Consider the following 18760-nt stretch of genomic DNA (forward strand, 5'->3'; position numbering starts at 1 on the left):
ATTCCAAAAGAGTAATACATTAACCGACAGTTCCTTAGCCACTCCTTTGACTTGTGCATTCTCTTTTTAGAGTTACTAGAGATTAAATTTGTTGAAAGGATCATATAACATTCACATTTGCATCATTTCCACCAATTTCCTTAATTTTATTAAAAGAGGAAGGATGTCGATGCCAGAATCACAAGACATTGTAAATATTAAGTTGTCTCCAGTTGTCTACTCAACACAGACCTACTGAAATTGTCGGGCGTGAGTAACTTAGGCACGTTCATTTCAACGAGTCTACTCTGAGTACAATTTAGTTAGATATAATCAGTTGGATTAAGTCTAGCAGAAGTCATTGGCCTTTTAGGGTAATCAGAAACAGGAACCAATTCCCTTAGAACTTATCCTTCAAATCAGGGTAGGAAAAGGTCTGCAAATTTGCATATATATTCTGTCTGCTGTAAGCAATATACATACTTAACTTACAAAGTGATTTTTTAAAAAAGATTTCACACTTCCCTATTCTGCAGTTTTGCTTCATTAAAATAACAATTAAAAAAAAGAAACGTAAGAGCAAAATATGGACATTTGGTTTCTTCTGGAACATGTTGTGAGGGGATTCATTTTCTTTTACCTGTGTGGAAGCAATATAAACAAAATTAAATAGAAATTCAGAAAGAGGTATTTTTAAAAATCCATATAGATCACAATGGACAAGATACTCTCAAATGCATACATTGTGTACATTACAAAAAAGGGAGGAAATTGGTATTGTAGTTAACCAGACTTTTACCTAATAGGGTATTCATAAAAATACACAATATCTCTCCCCCCCCCCCCGTTATGTTTTCTACATGGGTACTATTTCTTGTTTCTTCTTTTCTGCGTCTTATCTTACACTGTGCACTTGCAATTTTGTGCTCTTGCAATTTTGTGCTCCATGTATTTTTCAATAAAGATTATAGAATAAAAAAAAGGTAATCTCAAATGTAAGACGATTGATGTAATCTTACTCAGTGCTCAAAAGGAAATCTCAGTGAGTTCAGTGGGGCTTGCTCTCAGCTGAGTGGGTATAAGATTGCAGACCCTTACTTCTTTGGCAAGAGCATTTCTCCCCCAATCCTAGCCCTCTTGCAGCAGGACTTTCTTAGAGCAACTTTGGACAAACAAACAAACAGACAAACAAACAAACAAACAAACAATAACAATAGAATTTATATCCTGCCCTTCTCCTCCAAGGAGCCTGTATAGGGTGCAGGCTGCCTTTAAAAGCCGTCCAGAAATTTCAGTTAGTCCAGGACAGACCTGTGAGATTGCTAACTGGGAATGGGCGATATAAACACAGTGGACAGCATGTTGGGGTCGTTTCACTGACCTGACCTCCCAACAGCTGAGTTGCTACGGCTTATTGGGAAAGAAAGGGAAAGGTTGCAGAAAGTTTGGTGCAGTGCAAGAGCATTGCGGGTGTGTTTGCGCTGCGCTGACCTGCCCACCGCCTTGCCCAGCTCCCTCCTTCCCGGTAAGCAGCAGTGACTAACCCGCCGGGAGGTCAGGCGAGCACAGCTGCCCCACCATACAATCCGTTACTGACCAGTGTTTGGTCTTCTTTACTAGGTTCCAAGTCCATTTCTCCTGGAAGGTTTTTGTTCCACCAAGCCATTAGTCAAATGAACTGCTATGCGTTTTATTTAATTTGAAATTTGCAGGAAGGGTTCCTGTGCTGCTGTTCACATGTGCAATTTGGATGGATATCGATTGTTATGTCGATGTTCTTGTTCCTTTATCATTTTGGTAGTACCTCCGATTGCTGCACAGACCCACATTTGAATGAAATAAAATGCAAGCCCAATCACCAGTGTGTTCAGCTGGAAAAACTGGCTATAAATGAATTTTTGAGCCCTCCAGGTATCATTTCACGAAACGTAGATTTCGTTTGAGTATTTCTGAACTCGGGGAGATTGGTTATTTTTTGTCCCAGGTTGTTAATTCATTTTACTGCTAGAGTGAGTAAGAACAAGTCATGAACTTCCTAAGCAAAGCCTGTTCCTGAAATAGCTGCTTTTAGCATACATTCAACACGTGTGTTTGTGGTCCTTCCATTTCTTTCTTTTTAAATATAATATTTATTAATTTCTTTCTTTTTTCCTTTATAACAACCAAATAAAATTTCTTCATCACATATACCTTTGCTCAAATTGAGCTTTGACTTCTTCCTGTCCGATCCTTCCATTTCTTGAGCAGTTCCTGTGCTCATCAATAGTTGCATTTTTTAAATGTCACATAATTAATTCATATATACATCTATATATCTATATATCTATATATCTATATATATCAGGCTTCAATTTCTCTATGAAACCACACTAATTGCAGACTTCGTTATAACTAATTTAACATAGGGAAGGAACTTTAGACAGTGAATTTACCGTATAAACTCTGGATTCCATCCCTGTCGTCATCTGAGAGACGGAAGTTAATTGGGTTCACATAGGAATAGGTAGGATACATCAAAGCGCCTTGGACATTTGAATGAGCCAGCCCCAAAGAATGGCCAAATTCATGTGCAGCCACAAGGAACAGGTTGACTTCTAAAACACAGAAAACAACTCAGATGAGCAGTGCGTATTAGCAGGGCCAGTCCTATCATTAGTCAAAGTGAGGCAACTGCCTTGGGCGTCTTATGCTGGGAGAGGCAGCATTCCACTGGACTAAGGCTGTGTACACACCATACATTTAAAGCAGCCTCCCCCAAAAGAATCTTGGAAGCTGTAGTTTACCCTTCACAGAGCTACAATTCCCAGCACTCTGAACCTACTGCAATTCTCAGGACTTTGGGGGGGATGGGGAAGGGATGTGCTTTAAATGTATGGCGTGTAGGGAGCTGGTGACATTCCACAGAGCATTTTATAAGCACAGTGCTACTGAAGGAGACCCACGTGTGTCAAAGCTGCTGTCAGGGATTCTTTAGATGTGATTCCTGCATTGCGGGGGTGGGACTAGATGACCCCTGGGCTCATCCTGCTCCCTACAGTTGCTAGCAAGTGCTTCTGGAAAGCATACAGATAGGGAGTGTAGTCAATAAAACCCCCTTTTCCCGTTGCTCCCTGCCAACTGCTATCCAGTGATTTCTGAATCATGTCTAGAAGCCATTGATAGACTGATCCTCCATGAATTTGCCCAGTTCTCCTTTAGCTGTCTATAATAGGTGCTGTTCTAGGGATGCGGGTGGCGCTATGGGTTAAACCACAGAGCCTAGGACTTGCTGATCAGAAGGTCGGCGGTTCAAATCCCCGCGATGGGGTGAGCTCCCGTTGCTCGGTCCCTGCTCCTGCCCACCTAGCAGTTCAAAAGCACATCAAAGTGCAAGTAGATAAATAGGTATCGCTCCGGCAGGAAGGTAAACGGCGTTTCTGTGCGCTGCTCTGGTTCACCAGAAGCGGCTTAGTGGTGCTGGCCACATGACCTGGAAGCTGTACACCGGCTCTCTCTGCCAATAAAGCGAGATGAATGCCGCAACCCCAGAGTCGGTCAAGACTGGACCTAATGGTTAAGGGCCCATTTACCTATAGGTGCTGTTACCTGCACGTGACAGCGAATTCCATGCATGAATTGTATATAAAACAGTGCAGAGTTGTTGTTTTTGAGGGGTCGTATTTGCGCACAACACATTGATGCCCCAACGGGACCTGGCTTACACATTTTGAATATATATATATATTTACCTCTGTTGGTTTCTGACCAGCGTTCGGCCTCATCGAAGTGGGCATCTCCACCAAGGCCTAGCCCAGGGGCAAAAGCATGAGCCAGAACTCCGCTCCTCCCATCGAAAGGGATGTTGTCACCATGCTCTGAGTTGGAAAGGGAAAACGAGGTATTACCAGCAGTTCAGTCTCATCCATTAGTCTTGAAGTACACAGGTTGCAAGGCAGCCTCCCCCAGCAAACTCTTCCTGGCTCTGAATTCTCAGCCTTATTCCTTAGCTCAGACTCATTCAACTATGGCAACTTCCGAGTTTGTTGTAACTTCAAGATCTGTCTGCGCTATTTGTGTTCAGTTGCCCTGCCATGATGAGTTTTATAATGTAATTGTATTATTATTATTATTTATATTGTATTTTAATAATGCTTAGGTATGCTGCTCAGAGCCATTACATTAAATTGCAGTTAAGAAACAGTAAAAAGAACAACAGCAACAGCAGCAGCAGCAGCAACAACAACTTAGACTTACTACACTCAATCTCAAAAAAGTCTTTTGGTTTTTGGGATTGCTGTGTGTGGCTTATTTGCTTGTGGAGTTATAGATGTTAAAAGCACAGCTCGTTCAGTTGGAATTTACAGGATTATTATTATTTTTTAAATGAAATGGTCCACATAGTCACAGTTTATCATGCCCATTAAGCAACTAAGCATGGGTAAAATCAGCTAGCTCCTACTATAGACTTGCCTTTCTAATAGATTTCCATAGAAAAGTTGTTACTGGTGGCAATTTAAACTTGGATCATATATAATGGGGGGAAGGGAAGGGTAGACATCATGTGAAGATTGGCATAAATCTATAGAAGCCGTTTTCCAAAATGGCCACCTGCCATAACCCTGCAGTTCTTTGTACTCCATTTTTGTTCTTAATATTGTTAGAGACTTCAGATTCTGTAAATTCAGAATCTAGACCAGAATGGAAAAATCCAGGCAGCAATATTTTTATTGACTTTGGTTTATTTGTCAGACAAGCAAAGCAAAGTGGGTACATTCAGGAAAAATGAGAGAATGCCCCCGAACACCAGGGGCAGACAACTTTTATACCTTTTGGCAAAAGCACAGTTCAGCCCTTGACCCAGCCCTCAAACATTCCCCTTTATGCATATTAATTGAAACTCAACCAATTAAAGAATTGATGGTGGCCCTTCGGTTCCAGGCTGCATTATCCGCAAGGTGGTGCTGTAAGCTTATAAACCTCTTGACCTACATACCCTTCCTAGTAAAGCCGCATTGACCATCTGTTAGACTTGTGGCGAGCTACCTTCTCCTGTTGCTCATTTGTGGTGGGCTACATCTTCCTGTTGTTCGCTCTATTCTCGGTCTGTTTACTGGAATTGGGTCAGCAGCTAGAGCAGGTGTGAAGTGCTCAGACCACATTTGCTGCATTTGCAAAGAATGCTTTTGCAAACAGAAGAGAGATAGCTTTTAGCTTTTAGCTTGCTCCTTATAAAATGGCTTCAGTCTGGCTCTCCAAAGTGGACCTCTGGTCTCCACTCCTTCATTCCCCCCTTTCCATCACGAAAATGCTGACCAATTCCGGTTCATCATTTTCGTTTTGATGGATCAATAGGTACCACATCATAGAGAGCCAGATGGGAAAAGTTGGCATGGGAGGCCAGGGGACTCTTTCCCGCTTTGGCCAATGCCAGCAAAAATACATGAACATCCAAAGAAATAGGGCAGTACATACCACTCCTACCCACCAACCCCAATATTTCCATAGTTCCTTCCACCAATACTCGGGGTCATTCCTAATATTCTTTTACTGCTGAAGGGCCCACTGATATTCGTATTCTATAAACACTTGGGCCTCTGGGGTCATCTTCCACCTTATTTCGGAAGCTCCCACCACTTGGATCAACTTCCCAACTATTCCCGGTGGGTGGGGACCCCTGTGGTCTCCTGGGAGAGTACTATATCCAAAAGGGGCTTCTTCTTCCACGTAAATGATGTTGCACCCACAAGAATATATCCACCCCTGCAATGGCCTGACACACGGGGTGACTATATCAAGGGGTTCTGGTCCCAATACCAAAAGTCCTAGTGGTGCCTCTAAATTTGCTGGAGAGCAAGTCTCTACCCTGGGGATGCTGCCCTCGGGCACCCCTCCCATCCAATTCTTCTGGAACTAGGTGCCCTGTCTGTCTACTGGGTGGCAACTCTTATGCAGCCACAAGAATACCCTGCCACATTCAAGGGTGGAGTTACCAGGCCCAGTAGTTCAGGTAGTATTCTGGGATTTTGGGAGACTCGAGCCACCACAATAATCAGAGGTGGTGCTGCAGAATTTATAGACACCTGTTCAGCAATTTTAATGTGCATCTGATTCAGACACCCTCCCATGCAACACCTGGAGTAAGATTTTGGCCTGGTTTATCAAATGGGGTTGGTATGGTTCGGTAGGGTCAGGGCAATAAGACATAGAGCAAATCAATACAGAAAATAAGAGAGAAAAGATAAAGTCTTTGTGACTGTCCTTGTGATGAGTAGTCGCAGGATCTCGTTGCCCGTGGCTCAACGCATTCCCGGTAGCGTCAAACACAAGGTGATGATCAGCTTCAGAGGGTCAGCAGGATTTCAGACGCGTGTGATGTACCCAGGGGATCACCTCGGCTACTTTCACTGCAGTTGGGGATGAGGGGGTCGCCAGACGCTGTCACCCAGAGGAACTGGTGAACCGGCTCAGTGAGACTGCCGCGGGACTGCACGATGTACGCTCGAGGGAATACCTGGAAAGGAAGCAAACACACACACGACAAACAAAGGGATTGCACTTGTCCTTGGGTGATGTGATTTTTTCATCTGCCCCAAACTGGCGGGGATGTCTCGGACGAAAGGAGGTGGCCTGCCATACAAAAGCTCAAAGGGTGATCTCAGTCTCTTGGTTGGTGCACAGGACACAGTTTTGGGATATAGCAGCAGTTAGTTATAGCAACAGTTAGTTGTAGCAGCAGTTAGTTGAGATAGGTTGGTGATGTAGAATATTCTCCCAAGGTGTGCTTTAGCAGCTGGGCTTCCCAAATGGGTGGATTCGTGGTAATTCTTCACAATCACGCTGGCCAGATGCTGGGGCACCAAAAACACAGCTGTCTGGTCCTTCCTGGAGCGTTGCTCCTTCTTGGCTTGCCCTCTGCTGTTCATCAAGGGTGTAACGCTGTTCCACATCATCTGGAGTGAGTTCTGGGATTATTCTTTTGGCATAGCAGGCATTTCCTGGAAATCTGGGCTGCCAGTTGATAAAGGTTGGCTATATAGACATACTTTTCCAGCTGCTTGGTTGTGGCATCTGGCCTCATGTGGGTGGACTCATAGTATCTGGTTTGTTAGCAGTGCTTAAGATCCCTTCTGGGACCACTGCTCCAATAACTGAGGCTGGGGCTGGTTACCGGGCTGCTTCCTTGGCCACTCTGTCTGCCAATCGATTTCCCTTGGCCACTTCTCCTGGTCCAGTCTTGTGTCCATAATCTCAATGCAATCGTGTGTCTGCTCCTCACCTTCTCCTACCGGCAACAGGGTAGCTGGGTTGAGGGCGGTGGTGACCACTGGTGGAGGTTTCAGAGCTGCCTCACAAGCTGCATTATCTGCTTTCCGGTCGCCTCTAGTGACCATGTTCCGACCTTTGCCATGGCCTTTGCAGTGCATCACATCAATCTCTTTGGGGGCCCATACAGCTTCTAGTAACGTCTCAACTTCTGGACCGTATTTCAGAGCTTTCCCGGCTCTTTCCATAGGGCGCCATGCGCATGCAGGGTTAAGAAGGCATATTTAGAATCAGTATAGATGTTAGCCTTGCATCCAGCTGCCAATTGCATGGCAATGCCTTTCGCTGTTGGACTTCACCTCAAAGGACAAATAACTCTTGGAGACTTTGGCCTCCTCAGAACTCTTGGAATGGCTTGCCTGGCCTGCACCCCCACTTTTGGGTGCTCTATTGCCTGAGGAACAGCTTGCCACTGCCTTTTCAGCCTTTCTCCAACACACAGTCCATCACACAGATGCATTGAACCATAGAAACAACTTCCCAAAGCAACCTCAGCCCCCTCTGGGCTTGGTACTCAGCCCCCTCTGGGCTTGGTACTCTTTCTGGGCATCCTCTAGGCCCCTCTGGTCTGGCTTCTACTGCGGCCTGACATGCCGTCTTCACTGCTTGCCACACAACCCACGGCTGCTCAAGAGCATCAACCACGTCTGCTTCACAAGCCTCCACTGCGCCTGTAAACTTCTTAATGGGCTGGGCAAAGCCTGTTTCAGCCTGTGTACTTTCCCATAGCTGCTTTTCTGCCAGTCAGTAATACATGCATTTTGACCAGACTTCCCAATTGGCTCCATGCAGCCTTTTACAGGGGTAATTCTTATGGCCTTGCTGTTGCTGAGCAGGCATCTTCCTCCCCCTTGGCTGCGGGTCTCTGAATGGCTACGGCGGACCCCTCGGATCCCTGTGTTGTGAGCCATTGCCGTGCCTAACACTGCTGCCTTTTCTTTCCTCCACTGCTTTTTTCTCCCTCTTCTCAGTCTCTCCTCTTTGTTTAAACACCTTCTGGGCGATGGCCATGAGCTGAGATCTGGACATGTCCTGGAACCCAGGCTGTTTTGGATTTTGGTTCTAATGTCCTTTGCACATTGTCCTATGATAGGTACTTAGAGCATTGCGATTGTCCACATTATTTGGGTCCCACTGTGGGTTGGTTAAGGGATATCGTTGAGGCCACTCTGCCTCCTGAACCTGCTGTTCTTTTAGGTGTTCTAGAGCCTGTGTATTAATTCTCCTCCTTTCCTCTGAAGTAAAGAGAGTGTTCAGCAATTGCTGACAGTCTGTCCAGGTAGGCTCATGTGCTGCAAATATGGAGGACAGCAAGTCCACCATTGCCTGGGGCTTCTCAGCAAACGCAGGACTGTGGGTCTTCCAATTCATCAAATCAATGGTGGTGAGGGGGACATATTGAAGGGTGAATGTCCTAGGCTGTGGTGGCGGGGCAGGTGGGGCAGGGACATTTTGAGCACCGTCTTGCCCTGCCGGAGGTGCAGGGGGTGGAGGTGGTGGATTGTCAAAAACCACGCGAAGGGGGGGCAGGACTGCTGTCCCTGCCTCTACACTGGACGTGGGCTGATTGGATCTGCACTGTTTTAGGTACTTTCAAAAGGCTTTTTCTCGACCCCTGTGATAAGCGTCTGCAGCATCTCGATACATAGTGGTCGAACTTCTGTATTTGCTCATCTTTTTCCTCAATTCTGTAAGACTGGGGTATAATTCATCCAGGACCTGGTCACTGGGCTCTGCCTTGTGTACTTCTGGGCTGGCTGGCAGCCCCCCCCCTTTCCTGCTTCGGCTCCTGGGGCCGCATATCGGGGCAGCGGTGGAGCTTTGAGGATATGGGGCTGTCCCTGTCCTCCCAAGGGGGCCACCACGGCACTTTTGCCTCGGATCCCTGGTAAATGGGCTTCTTGAGGCGTTTTCCTGCCTGTGCTCCTTTAATTTCATTGAGCAGTCTTATATTTCTTCAGCCAGGGGGGTGGGGGGGTTCTCTATTATCACGTAAACCTCTAGAACTTCATCCATGTTCACAAACTCATCCAAGTTAAATGGAGAAAGTTCTTCCTCTTTTTTATGCAGGTTTTTTTTTTTTTTTTTTTTTTTAACTTCTAGTAGCTCTGCCAGCAGACACCTGACCTTGGCTGCTCACACCCTGTGGTCAGCTTCAGGTGTCCGGCTTGCTTCTTCATCTGTTCCCTCATCCTTTTTCTGTGGCAACTAACTTGTCAACTGTGGTGGCCACAAAGATGCAGGTCTTCTCTTGAGGCTCCTCTGCCTAAGCCTCAAACCAGGGGTCTGTTACAGTGTTCTCTGAGACACACCTGAGCTCTGAGCCATCCAGCTGGTGCCTGATTAAGAACACCAATTAAATTGTCCTCCCTGTCTCAACTGTAACTGCTATAGGTCTGAAAGCATTTCGTATTTCCTAGCCATAGACCACCTCTCACTGGTCATCAGAGAAGCTAGGGGGCTGCTGGTGGTTTCCCTGATGTGTTCCAAACTGCCGCTGGTCACAGAGGTACCCAGCTCTTCCCTAACTAAATTCTGGGATTTAGGTTGACCTTCCTGGTCAAGCTGTAGTTACTATAGGGATCAAAACTATTGGAGGTCTGCAAGGCTCATGTGCTTCCCAGTTCAGTAATGGGCTTTGGAGAAACTAGGAGGCTTGCCTTACTACCAAAGCCACAGCTCAGCAGAGAATTCTCCAACTCTGCCTGGCTGAACTCTTGCCTTCATTGAGGTCCAGAGATCTGAAAGTTTTATATACACTCTACTTCTATATACTAACTTGGATAACCTAAGGGATCTCTGGAGCGATCCCCTCCATCGCTCCCAGAGCTGCATCTGAGTCTGAAACTCTTCCCTAAGTAGATACTCAGCCTCAAAAGAGATACTCCTTGTTGCCCTGTCCCAGCTAGGGCCTCTATGTTTCTGAAAGATTTGATGCCTGATGACTGAGGAACAGGCATCAGAAAAATTTGGGGGTGGTTATTCCTTTGAGGCCTCCTCTCTCTGATTGCAAGCAGTTTGGGCCAAATCAAAAGCATTCAAAAGGACTACATTGGCTTGCTTCAGACCCCATTTTTTCAGATACTCCGCTGAATCCTTTCTTGAAATTGTTCAGCATGCACTGTAGGGGAGTTATTGGACCTTTCGAGCCACCCCCTCCCATATTTAATATGGTCCTTGTGCAGCGTCCCCAAACACCAAACACACACACAGGTAGTTCCCAATTTTCCTTGCCCAGTCGAGCTCGCGCTGCTGGGAAACGAAGTACTTATTGGTTCTACCCTAGGGGAATACCCTGGGGTTACACACACACATGCACCAAGTGCCTCTTTCACTGGACGCTGTACCACACACTAGCCTCCCGGTTCCCCCCCTTTTTCCTTTCTGCCTTCCTTATACCTTTAAATCCTTAAGCGTGGGTGGTTTTCAGGGGCCAACTCTACCCTTACTGCCACCAAGCACGCTGGACAGGTGATCAGTCTGTCCCTTCTCCTTAGCCAAGGAGGTTTCCTATGTCCTCAGGGCCCTTTGCCCATGTACTCACCCCAGCCGGCTGGTCTCTGCCCTGTTCTCCCAACCTCGGTCCTTCAATCCGTTGTCTCCTCTCACAGGATCCAGCAGAAGGGTCAAATTGGCTTCGCCCTCCTCCGAAGAAAAACCTCGGTGGCGCCAGGAGTAAGCGGCCTATTGGCTCTTCCCCTGCGCCCTGCCTAGAAAAGGACAAGGGAGCTGCCTTCTGGTCTTTTTGAGGACTTAAGGTCCTTGATCCGAGTCACCTGTGGCACCAGAAATGTTAGAGACTTCAGATTCTGTAAATTCAGAATCTAGACCAGAATGGAAAAATCCAGGCAGCAATATTTTTATTGACTTTGGTTTATTTGTCAGACAAGCAAAGCAAAGTGGGTACATTCAGGAAAAATGAGAGAATGCCCCCGAACACCAGGGGCAGACAACTTTTATACCTTTTGGCAAAAGCACAGTTCAGCCCTTGACCCAGCCCTCAAACATTCCCCTTTATGCATATTAATTGAAACTCAACCAATTAAAGAATTGATGGTGGCCCTTCGGTTCCAGGCTGCATTATCCGCAAGGTGGTGCTGTAAGCTTATAAACCTCTTGACCTACATACCCTTCCTAGTAAAGCCGCATTGACCATCTGTTAGACTTGTGGCGAGCTACCTTCTCCTGTTGCTCATTTGTGGTGGGCTACATCTTCCTGTTGTTCGCTCTATTCTCGGTCTGTTTACTGGAATTGGGTCAGCAGCTAGAGCAGGTGTGAAGTGCTCAGACCACATTTGCTGCATTTGCAAAGAATGCTTTTGCAAACAGAAGAGAGATAGCTTTTAGCTTTTAGCTTGCTCCTTATAAAATGGCTTCAGTCTGGCTCTCCAAAGTGGACCTCTGGTCTCCACTCCTTCAATATCACCCTGTATAATTTGGATACATCAGTAACCCTGGCTGCCTTATAGCTTAACCCTACCTCCAAGTCATTTATGAACAAGTTCGAAAACACCTGTCCTGTCCAGATCCTGGGATCCATTTTTTTTATACATCCAACCACTGTCCATTTAGTCTTAGCCTCTACTTCCTGCCCCTGCACCAATTACTGATTTAGAAGAGGATGTGCCCTTTTATTCCACGACTGCTATGCTTGTCGGAGGTTTCGGCAAAAGCTTTTCGAAAGTCCAAGTACACGGTGTCTACTGGATCATCCCTATCCACAAGCTTGTTGACACTCTCAGATAATTTAGAAAGCTTAGTCATGCTGTATCAACATCACGGCAGCCACTTCCCCATGCCCTTGTCGTATGTCACTCCAGTAGTGTTGGCAGAGGAGAAGTGTGGGGAGAAAGAATCACATGGCTGCTTCCACTGTGAATGTCAGCAGATGGTAACATACGACCTCATCCTGCAGTCGGGAAATTGCCATGAATGAGTCTGGTGCAACTCAGTACAGAGAAGAATTGTGGCTGGCAGGTGCAGCGTTTGGGGGCAGTTGTCACGTGTGGAGTTTAGATGGGATAAAGGCAATTTACACAGAGCAGAAGGCGAGATTGATAATTAATAATGTGATTACTGAGGATATAAAAATATGTAAAGGAACGAGGCAGGGCTGCCCGCTCTCGCCTCTGCTCTTTATAACGGTTTTGGAGGTGTTACTGAATGCAATCAGACAAAACAAACAAATTAAAGGGGTAACTTTAGGCCTTAATGAGTATAAGGTTAAAGCCTATGCAGATGATGTGGTATTAACGGTGGAAGAACCTATAGAAAGTATAAGGGCGTTTCTGGACGAGGTCGAACAATTCGGGAATCTTGCAGGTTTCAAATTGAATAAGAGTAAGACTAAGATGATTATTAAAAATATGGAGCAAGATAAGGTTACAACACTGCAACAACAAACTGAAATTGAGGTTGTCAGAAAGATAAAATATTTAGGTATCTGGATTACCAACAAAAACATCGACCTATACCAAAATAACTATGTTCCGGTGTGGAATAAAATTAAAAAAGATCTGACGCTCTGGACCAGGATGAAACTATCATTCTGGGGAAGAATCTCCATGGTGAAGATGATGCTGCTACCCAGGTTGTTGTTCCTGTTCCAAACACTGCCCATTTTAAAAGGAACAAAGGACTTCAAAGAATGGCAAAAAGCGATCTCCAGGTATGTCTGGGAGGGGAAGAAACCAAGAATTAAATTTAAGTTGTTAACAGACGCAACAGAAAGAGGGGGCTTCGCCTTACCAGACATGAGACTTTATTACGAAGCATCATGTCTGTGTTGGTTAAAAGAATGGGTAAAGTTAGAGAACAAAGAGTTATTAGATTTGGAGGGGTACAACAACAGGTTTGGGTGGCACGCGTATTTATGGAAGGATAAAAAGAGAGTGCATAGGGGATTTGGTAGCCACATCTTTAAAGGACCATTAATAGAGGTATGGGACAGATATAAAAATATACTAGAACCAAGAACACCACACTGGTTGTCCCCACAGGAGATGATAGGTGTAAAGAAAGTTAACATGAAGGAAAAATGGGGGAAGTATGAAGATATGGTTGTTTATGAAGGAGGGAAGTGGAAAGTTAAACCATACGACCAGGTCAAAATGCTCACACAAGGTTGGCTGCATTACTTCCAGATAAATGAGATGTTTAAAACAGAGGTGAAGGAAAGAGGATACGTAGAAAAAGAATCAATATTCCAAAAAGAGATAATAAATAGTGATTACAAAAACCTTTCCAAAATGTATAAATTACTGCTGGAGTGGAATACGAAGGATGAGGAAGTGAAGTCAGTGATGGTACAATGGGCAAGGGATTTAAGGTATAACATCCAAATGGAAGATTGGGAAAAGTTGTGGAGAGTGAATATAAAGTTTACAGCCTGTACACTACTAAAAGAAAATGTAATGAAGATGCAATACAGGTGGTATATGACTCCTGTAAAATTAGCTAAGATGTATAAGATAGACAATAAGTGTTGGAAGTGTAAACTTATGGAGGGGACGTTTTATCATCAATGGTGGGAGTGCAAGAAAGTTAAAAGCTTCTGGGAGGACGTATATAATGAACTGAAAAAGATGCTAGGTTACACTTTTGTAAAAAAACCAGAAGCTTTTTTACTTTGTATTATGGGAAAGGACATCAGGAGAAAGGATTGTAAACTATTCCAGTACGCGGTCACAGCAGCCAGAATTGTGATAGCCCAGAGGTGGAAGCAGGAAGAAATGCCAACAGTTGCAGAGTGGAGAGCAAAACTGACAGAGTATGCTGAGTTGGATAAATTGACAGGGAAATTAAGATACCTAAAAGATCAAAAGTTTATTGAAGATTGGGGGAAATTTGTGGGTTATCTGGAGAATAAATGTTTTGTAAATACAACGCTAGTGGGTTTTAAAGAGGCACTGTAAAGAACTAACAAGTATTGTTCAAATCGAAATAATGTATAAAGGGAGATATGTATGGCAATATGTAAGGATGGAATGTGTTTCAAAGATTCAAATTCGAAGGAATGTCAACGTCGCTGAAGGAAGTCAAAAATGAATGGAAAGTTCTGTATTTCGGATATATTGTATTTAGAAGGAAACTAATAAAAAATCTTAAAATGCAAAAAAAAAAAAAAAAAAAAAAGAGTTTAGATGCAACAAGCTTTGGAGTGCCCCGGGATCTGCTAGTTAGGTAGCACCGGTGAATGGTAGTGTACAGGGCCGGATTTAGGTTTGATGAGGCCCTAAGCTGCTGAAGGTAATGGGGCCCTTTATAAGTCCAGCTTATATTTTGTCAACAGCAAATCGTCGCTGTTTTTTGTGTTGAATATATGCTATATGGTAATGTATGGACCTAATAGGTATCTGGGACGCGGGTGGTGCTGTGGGTAAAACCTCAGCGCCTAGGACTTGCCAATTGTATGGTCGGCGGTTCGAATCCCCGCGGTGGGGTGCGCTCCCGTCGTTCGGTCCCAGCACCTGCCCACCTAGCAGTTCGAAAGCACCTCCGGGTGCAAGTAGATAAATAGGGACCGCTTACCAGCGGGAAGGTAATTGGCGTTCCGTGTGCTGTGCTGGCTCTCCAGATGCCGCTTGTCACGCTGGCCACGTGACCCTGAAGTGTCTGCGGACAGTGCTGGCTCCTGGCCTATAGAGTGAGATGAGCGCACAACCCTAGAGTCTGGCAAGACTGGCCCGTACGGGCAGGGGTACCTTTACCTTTACCTTTAATAGGTATCTAAAGCCATTTGCACATAACAAAGTATGTACATCACAGGAGCCTACACAACACAAAACACTGTTGCTGTATGTAGGTTTTATTTTATTTGTTTTTTATCTTATACAGTCAAACCTCCATTTACGTAACCCTCTGGTTATATAAACTTTGGGATGCGCATGCGGCAAACCTGGAAGTATTTTACCGCTTGTGCAGAAGCAGTCTGCACATTAGGGCGGTTCATAAAAAACTTTTTTTGGGAAAATGCCTGCTCCAAAGGTCTTATCTAGGAATTATATAGCTATATCTGAAATTTCATGCATATTGGTTAATATCTTGACCCTGCTCCATGAAAATAGCTGTTTACTTGGCCGTTTTCCTATGTCGGGAAGGCTGAAATTTCAATTCAGTGGAGTCAAGGTATGCATGAAATTTCAGATATAGCTGTACAATCTCTATTGTAGTAAGACAAGACCTTTGGAGCAGGCATTTCCCTCCCAAAAGTTTTTAATGAACCACCCTACTGTGCATGCGCAGAAATGGTCCTCAGGTTGCAGAAACCTCGGGATCTGACCGGACCTCCGGAATGGATCCCATCTGCAACCAGAGGTACCACTGTATTTTGGAAATGTACATCCAGTTTTCCCCCTTTAATTTTTTTTGGGGCCCCTAAGAGAATGGGGCCCTAAGCTATAGCTTGTTTAGCTTATATGTAAATCCGGCACTGGTAGTGTAGCTATAGGGCATCAAACAGGTGTGAATGGCTATACAATTGACCCTGACCATGTGGCTCTTCTTCGTTCATGCACCCCCGCCCCAGCGCTGTAGGATTGCATCATGGGGGAGTGGCCTCGACCATCTTGAGGACAGATTCCTGCAATGATCCCAGGATGGGGCTGTCCTTGGAGATTGTTTGGAGACTGACACCATGCTCCTTTAGGGCATGATTCTTTGTCCCATAAAAGGCTTTAAAAGGTGAACACTGCATAAACAAGGCATTGCCTCCTATCCATCATGGTCACTGCAATCTGCAGAGGCTTCTTGGCAGTGCTATACACAGTGCTATACACTGAAGAAGTATGCATACACACGAAAGCTTATACCAAGAACAAACTTAGTTGGTCTCTAAGATGCTACTGCACAATTTTTTAATTAATATATTTTGACTGTGTCAGACCAACACGGCTACCTACCTGAATCTAGTGCCTTGTGTATAGTAATGCAGAAAGGTGTTATATGAACTAAAAGTGACATGAAATTAAATGAAAGATAAATAGTGTGAACGTATATAAAGGCAAAGCTGACGGCGGCTACTTAGCTACAAAACACCTTCCTCTGAAGGTCCTTCATACCAAATTTCAGATATTTCCCCAATACATACATACATACATACATACATACATACATACAGTTTCAAAGGCTTGAGCAAGTTTTTAACGGTTGGGGATATTTTTTAAATTGCATTTCCCCCTGTAAAAATAAATAAATATCAGGTTCTCTGAAGAGGTATGAGACATAGACATGAACAAAACACATCAGCCAAGGCAGCCTTACCATTATATGCAAAAGAAATTTCAATATCGGCAGGTCCTGTTGTTTTCCTGAACTGCAGGGGGGTCACATCGCTCCACACCTTAAATGCCTTTGCTATGGCCGCGTCTACCTTGCTTCGAGTCATATCGGGGGTGTAGTTATTAATCCTTTGAGCAGTGGAGGGAAATACGATATTAGTACTTAGCCAATTTATTTATTTTTTGCATTTTTCAGAAAGGTGAAGTTCAGCTAACCTGTAAGTCAGTAAGTTTTTATTCCATCTCTCAGTTCCGAAAGTACGATACTCCAAGACATCTGGCACGCCACATCTGGGCTGACCCATTACCTGCACAGTCTCTGTGTCGATCTTTCCTGTTACCTTCAAGTGAAAGAATTCCTGCATTTGTCTGATTTGTTCTTCCAGGGTATGCTTCAATACTTTTTTCACAGCTGGGAAAAACCTGTTCAGGTAAGCCTGGAATAAAAAAGGGACCATTTAGTTTGGATCTTTAAGAACATGTGAAGAGCCTGGTCTCACAGTGGCCAGCTAGATGCCTATGGTAAGCAGGCAAACAGCATTCTCTCAACTTCTTCCCATTCTGGCTCATTGCTTGCTCATTGTTTATCCTCTGAACATGCCAGTTCTCTCGCTGGCATTTATTTTTAAGTCTAATCTACATTCCAATCACCCTCCTCCATCTATTGCTTAAAAAAAGAATACAGCACCTGCAGTGATTTTCGAAAAAAGCACAGAACAGAGAGAAACCATTCGTTGCATTCTGTGTACAGAAGCCATGGAAAGAAGTCCAGTAATGAAAACGTTCCTCAAAATTAGGGATGGAGGAGAAATTCAATTCACTTTGCATTTAAAGGTGAGCCTACCTAATTCACAGTTTCCCAAACAATATGCGACCCAAAATCCAACTATGAGAGCCAGTGTGGTGTAGTGGTTAGAAAGGGTGGACTAAGATATGGGAGGCTAGGGTTCAAATCTCGGCCATGTAGATACGTGGGTGACCTTGGCTAGTCGCTGCCTCTTAGCCTCACCTACCTCACAGGGTTGTTGTGGGGAGTAAATGAGGAGGGGGAGAACAATGTATGCCACTTTGAGCTCTTAGGAGAAAAAGGTGGGATATAAATGTTATAGATTAGATTGGGGGGGGGGGGAGAGAGAGAGAAGATACAATTTGATATTCTCTGAAATTTGCAATGCAGTTCTTCAGTCAAATACAAAAATGTATATATTAGTAAAAAGGCTATGCAAAAAGACATAATATTAGGAAAAAAATTCTTTACAAATTCATGTCTAGTATGCAATACTATTACAGTGGTACCTTGGGTTAAGTACTTAATTCATTCTGAAGGTCTGTTCTTAACCTGAAACTGTTCTTAACTTGAAGCAACACTTTAGCTAATGGGGCCTCCGGCTGTCATCGCACCGCCGGAGCACGATTTCTGTTCTCATCCTGAAGCAAGTTCTTAACCCGAGGTACTATTTCTGGGTTAGCGGAGTCTGTAACCTGAAGCGTCTGTAACCTGAAGTGTATGTAACCCAAGGTACCACTGTATTATTATTTTTAATGTATACATTAGGAGAAATAAGCAATAACATGCTGATGAATCTCCGTGAAGACTTGAGAATTTGCAGACTTATGTGGAAATGTGGAGAACTAGATTTAAGGCTGGAAAAATGAGAAACCTAAATTGACAGATTTGCCCATCTCCCTACACCACATAACAGCAGCAGGGCCTATAGTTCTATGGCATTATCTGTTAATGCTGCAATGGGCTACATACCTCAATGAATTTCAGATCCTTGATTTTCAATTCTGGCTTTTGAACTGGAAAGGTGGAGCTGCAAGGCAGCAGCAGCACAGCCCACAGGAGCATCACATGCCTCATAGCGGAGGTTGTTGAAAGGTTGCCTGCACCAAAAGAAGAAAGCCTTTGGTGTATCGCATTTTGGAGCCCAAATGGGCAAGCTTATATATGCCTGACCAGTGTGGCATGTTGTAAAAATCCAGGTGACTCACTTTATGGCGCTCGCCTGCTTTTTGTGTGTGAATGGCTCTGGATGGTCAAATGTCACAACTCCAAAATGATTACGAGGAAACATTAAAGGCATGGCTTTCCTCCCCTCCTCCTCGTTGTTGACATTTCCACTGATTTCATTTCGCTTTGTCCCCATCCCATCTTTCCTTTCACTCTCTAAAACCGCAGGACATAGGGAAGTTGGCTC

The 18760-nt window shown here is 44.5% G+C and overlaps 1 protein-coding gene across 1 annotated transcript; it reads right to left on the reverse strand.

Annotated features, from left to right (window-relative positions):
• Nucleotides 1-475: 475 nt before the first annotated feature.
• LOC309341218 (collagenase 3-like) lies at nt 476-18557 on the reverse strand. Its single transcript, XM_081860780.1, has 6 exons — nt 18319-18557; nt 16776-16996; nt 16543-16688; nt 3708-3833; nt 2412-2573; nt 476-619 (listed from the first exon to the last, which is right to left on the reverse strand). The coding sequence occupies exons 1-6, from the start codon at nt 18421-18423 to the stop codon at nt 606-608; spliced, it is 774 nt and encodes a 257-aa protein (XP_081716906.1). The 5' UTR covers nt 18424-18557; the 3' UTR covers nt 476-605.
• Between the last annotated feature and the right edge of the window lie 203 nt (nt 18558-18760).

The sequence above is a fragment of the Podarcis erhardii genome (genome assembly GCF_964252035.2).
Source record: "Podarcis erhardii genome assembly, chromosome: 4".
NCBI lineage: Eukaryota > Metazoa > Chordata > Lepidosauria > Squamata > Lacertidae > Podarcis > Podarcis erhardii.

Coding starts and splice junctions, on each gene's coding strand:
- LOC309341218 (XM_081860780.1), bottom strand. CDS start 18,423: ATGAGGCATGTGATGCTCCTGTGGGCTGTGCTGCTGCTGCCTTGCAGC. Junction 16,689..16,775: donor AAAAACTTACTGACTTACAG/GTTAGCTGAACT, acceptor CACTGCTCAAAG/GATTAATAACTACACCCCCG. Junction 2,574..3,707: donor CTGGTCAGAAACCAACAGAG/GTAAATATATAT, acceptor TCTGTGTTTTAG/AAGTCAACCTGTTCCTTGTG.